Source organism: the organism of the source record quoted next, unplaced genomic scaffold (assembly GCF_019419815.1).
Source record: "Pyrus x bretschneideri cultivar Hongxiangsu unplaced genomic scaffold, Pyrus_bretschneideri_v1 Contig31, whole genome shotgun sequence".
Lineage (NCBI taxonomy): Eukaryota > Viridiplantae > Streptophyta > Magnoliopsida > Rosales > Rosaceae > Pyrus > Pyrus x bretschneideri.
The window spans coordinates 5,182,816-5,194,355 of NW_025999624.1; the positions used below are offsets into that span (position 1 = coordinate 5,182,816).

The following is an 11,540-nucleotide window of genomic DNA, read 5'->3' on the forward strand; positions in this document are numbered from 1 at the left end:
CATGGGTCTCGCCGGAGTTATTCCTCCACATCTAGGCAACCCTTCATTTCTCGTTGAGTTGTGCCTTAAGAATAATAGTTTTCATGGTCCCCTACCCCAAGACTTGTCTCGTTTGCGCCGGCTGAAGACGATTAACTTTGGAAGCAACTTTATGGGAACCATTCCTTCATGGTTTAGGTCCTTCGCTAAACTTGAAACCTTCAAATCAATGTGATCATTCCTTTACAATTCCGTTAAAAAATCCATTATATGCTGATGTGGCAAATAACTAGATCCCACAAATTTAATTAAATATTACTATGTGAATTTAAAAATATTTAAATAATAGAAAACAATTTTTAATTTATATGTTAAAAACTTAAAAATGAAAAAGAAAAGAAGAAGAAGAAGAAGAGGTAAATGAATAAATTGGGATTCAAGCTTGAAGCTTGAAGCTTTCTGGTTCGTTGTTCGTGCTGGGGTTGACTGAAATGGAAAAATAATATTACGGAATGCTGACATTGATTTGAGACATTCAATTTCAATGACCATTTAATTACAGGTCATTTGATATCCATTTCATTTTCAATTTTCAATTTTTTTTCACTTTTTATTAAAATTGAAAATTGTAAACTTCTTTGGGAACCATTTTCTTGAGTTTTTAATGTTTAGCCATTATTTTTCATTTTTTATTTAAAATTAAAAGTAGTTATAAAATAAATTTTCAATTTTCAAAAAAATAAGCGTTGAAAAACAAAAACAAAAACGAAATAATTATCAAATGAGTTCTAAATTATCAAGAAAACAATAAATTTTAGCATACTGTTTTTAATGCATTGTAGAGATTTCAATGTTGTTTGTTTTGATCGAGTGTGAACTGAAGACTACAATTCCACATTTGGTCATCTCCAGCTGTGCAGCACAAATTACCAATATTGTTAAATTTCAAAGATGATGTTTGGTCATCATGATGTTTCACCGAAAAGTAAAAGTAAAGGCAAATAAAGATGACATCCTTACCATTGATTGCTCACCTCTAGTCTCATTTCCAAGTTGCTCTTGAATCTCACATCGTTCTCACTGGAGTCACCATTCCTCCTCACCTAGCTAAAGCTATCAGCAATCAATGCAAGTCTCGTTCGAATCACAAGTCCTCGTTCGTAGTCTTAAGTCTCCTCATTTCGAAGTAGAAGCCGGGCAATGCAACTCTCGACGTGGAAGCGGGGCCAGCCTAAGTGGTGCACAATTCTTGGTAACACCATCTTGTTTCCCTATTTATGTGAATGTAATGAGTTCAAGTTTTCCATCGAATTAAAACCGAAAGACGAAAACTCCTACAATTAAGGAGAGTGTATATATACTGTGTATGGATAGAAGTCATTTCCTATTGTCGAAAATGTTGTCGATGATACACTACTGCTTGTGTTACATCTTTATGATGATGATGGCTAATTGCTTAACTGCCGGTGCATTAGCAATAGCTCATACCAATTTCAGCACAGATCAGTCTGCGCTTCTTTCTCTCAAAGCTCACATCATTAGTGACCCTCAAAACATCTTGACAGCCAATTGGTCCTCCGCTTCCAATTCCGACATTTGCACCTGGGTTGGCGTTACCTGCGGTGCTCGCCACCACAGAGTCACAGCCTTAAATCTCTCGTACATGGGTCTTGCTGGGGTTATTCCTCCGCATCTAGGCAACCTCTCATTTCTCGTTGAGTTGGGCCTTGAGAATAATAGTTTTCATGGTCCCCTACCCCAAGAACTGTCTCGTTTGCGCCGGTTAAAGACGATTAACTTTGGAAACAACAACTTTATGGGGACCATTCCTTCGTGGTTTGGGTCCTTCCCTAAACTTCAAACCTTCAAATTGTTGGGTAATGGCTTCTCTGGTTTCATACCCGCTGCTATCTTCAACTTATCTGCACTCGAAATAATTGATCTGAGCAGTAACCAACTATCAGGTACGTACGTAGCACCATTACCAACCACCTAGGCATATAAATTAGTGTTGCTTGCTTCATTACATTTAACATCGTTGTTACATTTTAACTCTATATTATAAAATGTACTCAAAATTTGATATTACCCCTTGAAACTATATTTTCCTCTACTAAAACCCATCTCCTTTTGTTTTCTTGAATAAAGCCCATTGACTAGCCTACAACTAAACAAATTCTTTAATTAAGTTTGACTTTTCAAATTGTGTATTTTTTGAATGCCTAAACTACCTCTATTAATACTTGGATGGGGTTTTTGGATCAGTTACTTGTTATATCCATTTAATTAATTTTATATATTTTACAAAATAATTCATGCCATTCATTGTATATTCAATGTATTAACTTTCAAATTTTTGTAACGTGCCAATTGAAAAATAATAATACTAATTTCATAATTTTGTGCATTACATATATAAGTTAATTTACCTACCAACACAACAATAAACCTAAAACAGCTTCGGCTAATATTCCAATCCCTAATACACAAAACAAAAGCTATATGTTCCGCACAATTCTTACCTACAAAATAGTCTAATTTACCTATTACATCAAACCAAAATTTAAAGGGTCTAGTTTACTTTCAAAATGATCTAATTTACCTACATGATTTATGTGCATTAGATTAAAAGTTTATTTAATTGCCTACAAGCACAAACCCACAACATTCGAACATTATCTAATATCACTATTTTTTTTTGGAATAGGTAAATTAATTTAAATGTAGGTAAATTAGTATAATATTAATAAGTAGGTAAATTAGTATAATATTTATAAGGAGGTAAATTAATTTAAATGTAGGTAAATTAGTATAATATTTTATAAGTAGTAAATTAATTTAAATGTAGGTAAATTAGTATAATATTTGTATGTAGGTAATTACATGATTCAAAATGCAGGTTTATTAGTATAATATTTTATAAGTAGGTAAATTAATTTGTATGTAGGTAATTACATAATTCAAACAATATTATTTTTTCCGTACAAGATTGTCTTTCTCTTTAAATTTGGTAAATTAATTTATATATGTTGCTAATATTTATGATACAAGAAAGGTAAAATATCCATATGGATTTAATTGCTCATCATAATTAGGATGAGTAATAACATTTATTGACCAAATTAGGATTCTATGGCATAAGTTGTAATTGTATTGTAATAGTTGGTCATATATTTGTCTACATGGTAGGCTATTTGAAATTTGGATTTTATTTGAATGTTTAAATTTAGATGGGTTTTTATTTGGAAAATAGGAGTTTTAAGGGTCTATATCCAAAGAACTCTAAAATGTATAACAATCATCTGGTTTGATTTTTTGACCTTTTCTGTTGGCATGCATGCACATATTTAACAGGTAGCATACCCAGAGAAATCGGCAACTTAACAATGGTGAAGAGCATACACCTTGACGACAACAAGTTCGAAGGTATACTATACGACTTATGTTTTGCTATATATATATAACCCCCTTCTTAGCTGGGATCTTGTTCAACTTCATCAAAAAATGAGATGAGAGGACTATCGTAGGATCGTATATTTACCGTGTAATACCCTTCTCTTCTAGAGCAAAAAAGGGGTCCTATATAGTGAGTATATGGTCCTTAGAATGTATCTCACTTTGCTTCGGTACAATGGGATTCCCACTAAGAAGCTGCTCCTATATATGTATACATGATTTTAACAATATGCACGGATTGATTTTATAGAACTTCCGAAAGAGATAGGCAGTTTAGGTCAGCTGGAGGAGTTGCTTGTGCAGGACAATGCCCTAAAAGGCTCTGCTTTTGTCCCTGCCCTCAACATATCTTCTTTGATTACTTTGGCTCTATTCGGGAACAACATGAGTGGCAGTCTTCCGGACAATATGTGTGAGCATCTTCCGAGTGTTCGAGGAATTAATTTGGGTCAAAACCAATTTGATGGTCTTATTCCCTCCAAACTGTGGCAATGCAAAGAGCTTCGTGTAGTGTCATTTGAGTATAACAATTTCCGTGGAAGCATACCCAAAAGTCTGGGCAATTTGACCTACTTAAGCAGGATTTATCTTTACCACAATAATTTAGAAGGTAATAAATTTGGGGGCGTTTTACAATCATTTCGTTTTTAGATTTTAGTTTTTATTTAAATTGAAGTTACAAAGTTAATGCAAATGTGCTGAAATTGTGACAGGTACAATACCAGATGAGATTAGTAATCTTCCACAGTTAGAGATTTTGGGACTGATGATTAATAATCTCAATGGCGTCATCCCACCCAAACTCTTCAATCTCTCCATGATAAGAGTAATAGGGCTTTCTTTAAATCCGCTCTCAGGTAGCCTCCCAGCAAACATTGGTCTTAACGCTCCAAACCTAGAATCCCTTCTTGTAGACGGAACTAACCTCGTGGCTGGACCACTCCCTAACCTCTCCAATGCTTCCAAGCTCAGGGTGCTAGACATGGGTTCAAACTCATTTACCGGGTTTCTTCCTAGCACGCTCTGTTCCTTGAAAAACCTCGAGCGTCTTTACTTGTACTTGAATAGTTTGACGATTGATGCTTCTGCTCCACAAGTAGAAAGCCCTCTCTCTTGCTTGTTTAATCTTAGAAAATTGACAGGATTATCCTTGGGAGGTAATCCACTAAACACCACGATTCCAGTTTTTCGCGGGAATCTCTCTACATCACTCGAAGATGTTGATTTAAGCTTTTCTAACATCAGGGGTAACATTCCCGTTGATATTGGCAACTTGAGCAGCTTGATAGCATTAAACCTGGAAAACAATCAGTTGAGCGGACCAATTCCAAGTTCAATACAAAATCTCCAAGCTTTGTATTTGAAGGATAACGTACTGCAAGGACATATCCCGTATGAACTCTGCCAACTAAACAACCTAGCCGAGTTACATTTGGGTGGTAATCGGCTCTCTGGTTCTATTCCTTCCTGCTTGGGTAATTTGTCAGTAGCTCTAAGGCGTCTATGGTTAGGGTCCAATTTGTTAACTTCTAAAATACCATCTTCCTTTTGGCAACTCAAGAATATGTTGCACCTAAACTTGTCATCCAATTCTCTAGTTGGACCACTCTCAGAAGACATCGGAAAGTTGAAAGATGTGGTGGATATGGATTTATCAAATAACCATTTCTCCGGAAACATTCCCGGTGGAATTGGGGGTCTTCAAAATATGATTAATTTGTCCTTGGCAAACAACTATTTAGAAGGCCCTATTCCCAGTTCATTTAAAACCTTGCTAAGCCTAGAATTCTTGGATTTGTCCAAAAACAATCTATCTGGAGAGATCCCAAAGTCATTGGAAGCACTCTTGTATCTCAAGCATTTGAATTTGTCTTTCAACAAACTCCAAGGAGAAATTCCAACCGGCGGGCCTTTCAGAAACTTCTCTGCTGATTCATTTGTATCAAACGGCGCACTTTGCGGTGCTCCCCGACTCCACGTTCCCCTGTGCAAAAATAGAACAAAAGTTAAGCCAAATTGGAGGAAAGCTAAATATATCATCTCAGGGGTCATACCAGTAATACTCCTAGCGGCTGTTGCATTGATTCTGATACTATGCAAGAAAAGGAATGTCCAAGTTGTTAGAGAAACTACCTCGCTACATCAACTTCTTTGGAGAAGAGTTTCGCGCCTAGAACTTGTAAGGGCAACAAATGGATTTCATGAGAGTAACTTACTAGGCACAGGGGGTTTTGGCTCAGTATACAGAGGAACACTTTCAGACGGGATAGATATCGCCGTCAAGGTTTTCAATTTACAACTACAAGGGGCATTCAAGAGTTTTGATAAGGAATGTGAAATGCTAAGCAATATTCGTCATCGGAATCTTATTAAAATCATAAGTTGCTGCGATGAACTTGATTTCAAAGCCCTCATACTTCAATTGATGCCTAATGGAAGCCTCGAAAAGTGGTTGTATTCTCCAAACCGCTCCATGAACATCCTGCAGAGGTTAGACATAATGAAAGATGTTGCATTGGCACTAGAATATCTTCATCACGGTTACTCGATACCTATTGTTCATTGTGATGTGAAACCAAGCAATATACTACTAGATGAAGATATGGTTGCACATGTTGCTGATTTTGGCATTGCAAGACTCATTGGCGGTGGAGATTCGATGACAGAAACCATGACCCTAGCCACAGTTGGATATATGGCTCCAGGTGATGTATTTTCTCAATTTTGTATATGTTGGCCTTATTAGGAGTAATAATTTTCTTTTTATCATGTATAACTAAATTCACATACAAATTTTGCAGAGTATGGGATGGAAGGAAGAGTTTCGACTAAAGGGGATGTGTATAGTTTTGGTATTGTGCTCATGGAGACATTCACAAAAAGGAAGCCAACAGACGAGATGTTTGTTGGGGAAATGGATTTAAAGCAATGGATTGCAGATTCATTATTTCCAGATACTGCAATAGGTGAAGTTGTGGATGCCGATATACTTGGGGCGGAGGAAGATGGTGATTTCATTAGCAGAAGGGATTGCTTATTATCCGTTATGAGATTAGCTTTAGCTTGCTCAGCAGCATTGCCGGGAGAGAGGATTAACATGAAAGATGCCGCAATCACACTCACCAAAATCAAGACCAAGTATTTGAAGGATTGTGGAAGAATGAACTCTTAGTTCTTTTTGTTCTCTATATTTTTGGATCCATTTTCTTATTGTTGTTTTCTATATGAGAATATGACGATATTCCTAAAATTGAAATGTCGTACCTGGATTTGTCAATGTAATGAGACCAGTAGTACCAAAATTGCAATTCCATTTATTCTTCCCATATTTGGTAGTAAAGCATTCAGTTTCCACGGCCAACCAAATCCAGTTCAAAAAATTTACACTTCCAGCTCAAGAACGCCTGTCATGGAACACAAGGTTATTTCAGCCCTTGACAAAAAATTATACTCCATAATTGTCCTTAGTTTACTAACCAGTACATCCTATGATGATTTTTTTTTTTTTCTCTCTAGAAAGACAAGCATCAATGCATTTTTATTCTTAATCAAATTGCATTAACTTAGTGTAGTTTCTTAAAAACCCGTTCCCTTGTCATGAGTTCATACTAAATCATTAAAACATATCTACTTTTTAATCATGTTGCGTAAGAGTGGTTAAGACTTAGCAAACACTCTGCAAGTACAACCCCTAGAAGCAAATTGAGTTAGTTATAAGAAAAGTTCCAGTACAACAACAACAACAAAACCTTTTTCCACTAAGTGGGGTCGAATATAAGAAAAGTTCCAGTAAAGATTGAAAATACATATTGCAGGCCCATGTTGTTTACATGCACCTACACAAAATGTTGCATGGCTAAAGAAACACAACTTCAATTCAGCGTTTGCATTTTATTCTAAGTGGTAGTTCGAGGATGAAATGTGCATGAACAGAACGAAAAACGCAATTATGTCATGCAAGTTACACTAGGCTTTAGCTATGCAGAAAATTTTCATGGGAAATAATTAAGCAAGCTGCTTTCATCAGTTTCATACAAGTAAAAATCACCCATAATCAGAAAGAATGCTTTCCTCTTCCTCTCCAAAGAATGGGACTTCAGATCGGAGACTGTTGTAACAGCTAGCGTTTTGTGGTCCCTTCTCTTCCCACCGAGGTTTTCCTTCCTTGCGTGCAGCCATCTTTAGGTCACCCATCCTAAAAGGAACAAGGTTGTAAATAGTAAAAATTCAATAGCAACCAAATTTCTGTCAGAGGATTGAAAGATTTTTAACATACATGTACTTGTCATAGCATTGGAATTCACCAATTCTAGGAAATTCATCTACCATCACCAAAAGGATGTGCAGGATATCTGTGTGAGCAATGTAACAATCCTGCAAAGAAATCATTGGCCTGGCTTCATACAGTTCTAATGTAACTGTAACATACTTAAGTTCACGAGAAGGACCAAGACCAACACTAATTTCTTCTATTACAGTTCCAATTAAGAATTCAAATTTCTTGGCAAAACTTGACAAGAAATCTTCATAACATTGGAGAGCAATCCATCCACAAAAGAGAGGAACATGGTCAACTCCCAGTGTAAGATAATCATCATTGGAAAATTCATTTTGATCCCAATACTATATAGGTTTATTCTGATTAGCAATCTGGGAGGAAAAAAGACGAGGTCAACTTCTTTATTTAGATTCAAGATTCAAACTGATGGTGTGTAATGAAGGCCGAACTATAGTTTTTGTTTCACATCCCTTTGCATTGATAAACTTTTTAAGCACATCAAAGCTAAAATCAAGTATGCTAATGGGGAACACAGTACCATAACACGTTGCAAAGCAAGAAACTGAACAAACATTGATATTATCTCTAGTCATCCAAATGGGTTATGTTTCTTAAAGTATGACCTGGTAAATTAAGCGTTCCAATACAGACATGTGCATTGTACCAGACTAATAACTTCAAATGGGATTTCAAAATATCAAAGAAGACAAACCTCTATGATCCAAAGTGGAAGTGTAACACCCCCTTTTCTGCTAGAAGAAGAGTTAACGTTTGAGTGAAAAGACAAGGCAACATGCAACTTCAAACCTAACTTGAGTCAGAAATCAGTTTGGAAAGCTCTTCATATAGAGACCAATCGTAAGCAAGAGGAGAGAAACGCTCTACGATTCCCCACCAAACCTCAACTGCAATTCTGTGGACACAAGCCAACTTGAGTGCTTTTAGAGCTACAATTAAGGCCTTGATTCTAAAACAAGAGTAAATCGAGCAACATATAAGGAGTTTCTGTCTCATTTGAAAGGAAACTAAATTTAAAAAAAAAAAATTAGAAACATTTTGAAACGTACATTTATATAACTTGAATTGGGAAGAGATCAAAACAGTTAGCTGCAACCTTGTAGCTGATCATACTCCGTCGTTTAAAAGAGTATAACAATTAAATTAAGAATGAAAATGCATCATAGCCTCATCAACAGAAAGTCATAATAAAACTTACTTCCAAATCCTTGGACGCCTCGTACCATCACATATATGGGAATTGTCTTATCTCGGGAAGATGGCAATGTCGAGGACCTTGAATTCTCTCGTGCATCCAGGCTGCAAGCAGCAAATCATCTAATTATCACACAGACACATTTATACGATCCCATTGAACATTCAAAAGCAATAAACTAGCTCAGAAGCATTCGCATCTAAATTTTATTGTCTGGAATTTATCAGCAACCCAACTGAACGTAGTCAGGTTCACTTCAGTAAACTCTACAAAAGCTGTGCAACTCAAAAGAAAATGGAAAAAAACCGTAATTGTGTGAGATAAACCTGAGAATACTGTTTCCGGCAAAGGATGGGCTGAAGCGAGTAAAGAGGCCTTTTTGAAAGACGGGAAGGGTCGAAATGTTTCAGAGGAGGTTTCGGCGGTTGGGCTTGTCGTCGAAACTGACTTCTCTGAAACAAAAGAAGCTCCTCCTCGCTGTTGTGCATTTGCAGACGACTGCCATTGTCCGCCATTGCCATCGATCACAGAAATCCCTCAGCGATAGAGAGAGCAAATCCCAGTGTCTGTAATTTTCATTTGCAACTGAAATGTACTGACTGACTCTGTGTGTAGTGGTATTTTTGGGTATCTATTTAATTTTGTGCCCCTCCACACATTTATTTATACTTCTCACATATCATTTATTAATTTATGTCAATTGACTGTTTCAATTGATCGACAGCCGAGGATAATAGAAGTGTGTGAAAGTAAAAACGGGTATGTGGATATTACCACCCAAAAGTTATCTTTGTATGTATTTTTTATGGGAAGTGTTATTGACACTCTAAAAATCTCATTCTACACTCTTCACAAGTGTATTTTTATTTCCTAATATAGAAAGTTTGGAGTGTAGAATGAGATTTTTGGAGTGCTAATAACAATTCCCTTTTTTATTTGTCAAAAGATATTTGCATTAGGAAAATATCAGGTAACCAAAAATTTAAACCAAATTTGCAAATGTGTTACCAATAAAAAAATAAACATTTTGATTTGATACCTGATTTTCAAATATTGAGTTATGAATTAACTAGCCCTTCAGATTTCATGCTTGTTAATAAACACGCAAAAAGTCAAGAACTAGGTGAAAGCTTGAGTTGGTTCTCCCCCATAAACCTAATGGAAGGCTGCTCCCATTGCTTGGGAACCTCCTAATATTCGTTGGGTATAAGCTTAATGTTGATGGTTCAAGATTGGTGCGTGTGGAGTTCTCTGCCAATTTGGGACAAGGAGATTTTATTGACAGAGGTGTTTGTTGTCACTTTGTTCTAACAAAATCTGGTTGATAGTTATTATCCTCTTGATATTTGATATAATTGTAAGCAGATGCAAAACATTGATGAGTCAATTGGTTAGATGTGAGCTAAGCTAAAGCATGAAGCATGTTATCAGGGAGTAGAATTGTGTTGCTCATCAGTTGCCAAATTGGAGTTTTAATATGGATCTCGGCAACTTTGTCTTCAATAACCCCCCATGCAGCTTGCCTAGATCGGATCAACTCTCATAGATGATTATCTTGGCGTTGCTAAGCTGGGTTTTGCTTGTACGGATCTTTTACATTAGGTTCTTCAAATGTCTTCATTTGAATGGAACTGTAGGATTTATCTTATGAGATAAATAAATATCAAGGGATATTCCACCCACACGAGGATATTAACCTCCTAATTATCTATGTGATAATTAGATGAAAATCAAGAGATATTCATATTAGAATATACTTGGGGTTTTCATGGGCTTTTCAGTCCTTGTACACTCTTCCCAACAACTATATAAGGAGGCTTTGGGGAATAGAGAAAATATAAGAAACACAAGCTTTTCCACAGTTCAAATATTCTCGTTATGAATTGTAGCAAGATAATGAGTGGTGACCATTCAATTCATAATTGAGAAATGGCTATATTGATTAAAAATCTCATTCATGATATTTTGAAATTCACTTGGGGCATTTTTAAAGCTGAAAGGCATTATATTCCATTCATAGTGACCGAAAGGAGTTACAAAAGTTGTTTTATATTTATCACTTTCATGAATTTGGATTTGCCAAAAACCAGATTTCATATCGAATTTTGAAAAAATAACTGCTTGAGAAAGTCTCTTTATCAAATTTCTTTTGTTGGGGATTGGATACCGAATCCATTCCAAAACTTCATTCAAAGGTTTGTAGTTAATAACTAATCTGGGAGTTCCTCTTTCTAAATCTGCGTTCTTTTGAACATAAAATGTAAGGCATGACCATGGAGATTTACTTTTCCTAATTAATAATCCCTTTATGAAGAAGTTCTTGGATTTCTGTTTTGGAGAATTCCATAACTTCTGGACTCATTTGAATTGGTCTGGCTTTAGTGTGCATTTTCTTTTCATCAAAATCCTTATTGTAAGGAAGTTTGACAATGTGTTGTTTTCGGTGCCAAAAGGCGTTGGGAATATCTGAACAGATATCATTAACAAGTTTCATTTGAAAATTATTAATGGTTTCTAACAAAGACTTATTTGTTAGCTGTTCTTCAATTCGTTTTTTTATTAATTTCTTCTTTTAGGAAATTAATTTGTTGAGATTTGTGAGTGATTAAATTA

General features: G+C 35.7%; 1 protein-coding gene across 1 annotated transcript; it reads left to right on the forward strand.

The window, feature by feature from the left end:
* Positions 1-976: 976 nt before the first annotated feature.
* On the forward strand, positions 977-6,748 carry LOC103965422 (probable LRR receptor-like serine/threonine-protein kinase At3g47570). The gene is made up of 6 exons (XM_048590265.1): positions 977-1,230; positions 1,445-1,943; positions 3,334-3,405; positions 3,686-4,045; positions 4,149-6,140; positions 6,237-6,748. The coding sequence occupies exons 1-6, from the start codon at positions 1,180-1,182 to the stop codon at positions 6,605-6,607; spliced, it is 3,345 nt and encodes a 1,114-aa protein (XP_048446222.1). The 5' UTR covers positions 977-1,179; the 3' UTR covers positions 6,608-6,748.
* The last annotated feature ends 4,792 nt before the right edge of the window (positions 6,749-11,540 follow it).

Bases quoted from the DNA above. Each gene is read 5' to 3' on its own strand.
- LOC103965422 (XM_048590265.1), top strand. From the start codon at position 1,180: ATGCAACTCTCGACGTGGAAGCGGGGCCAGCCTAAGTGGTGCACAATT. The intron at 3,406-3,685 runs GTATACTATACG...TTGATTTTATAG, and splicing joins TGACGACAACAAGTTCGAAG to AACTTCCGAAAGAGATAGGC. The intron at 6,141-6,236 runs GTGATGTATTTT...CAAATTTTGCAG, and splicing joins AGTTGGATATATGGCTCCAG to AGTATGGGATGGAAGGAAGA.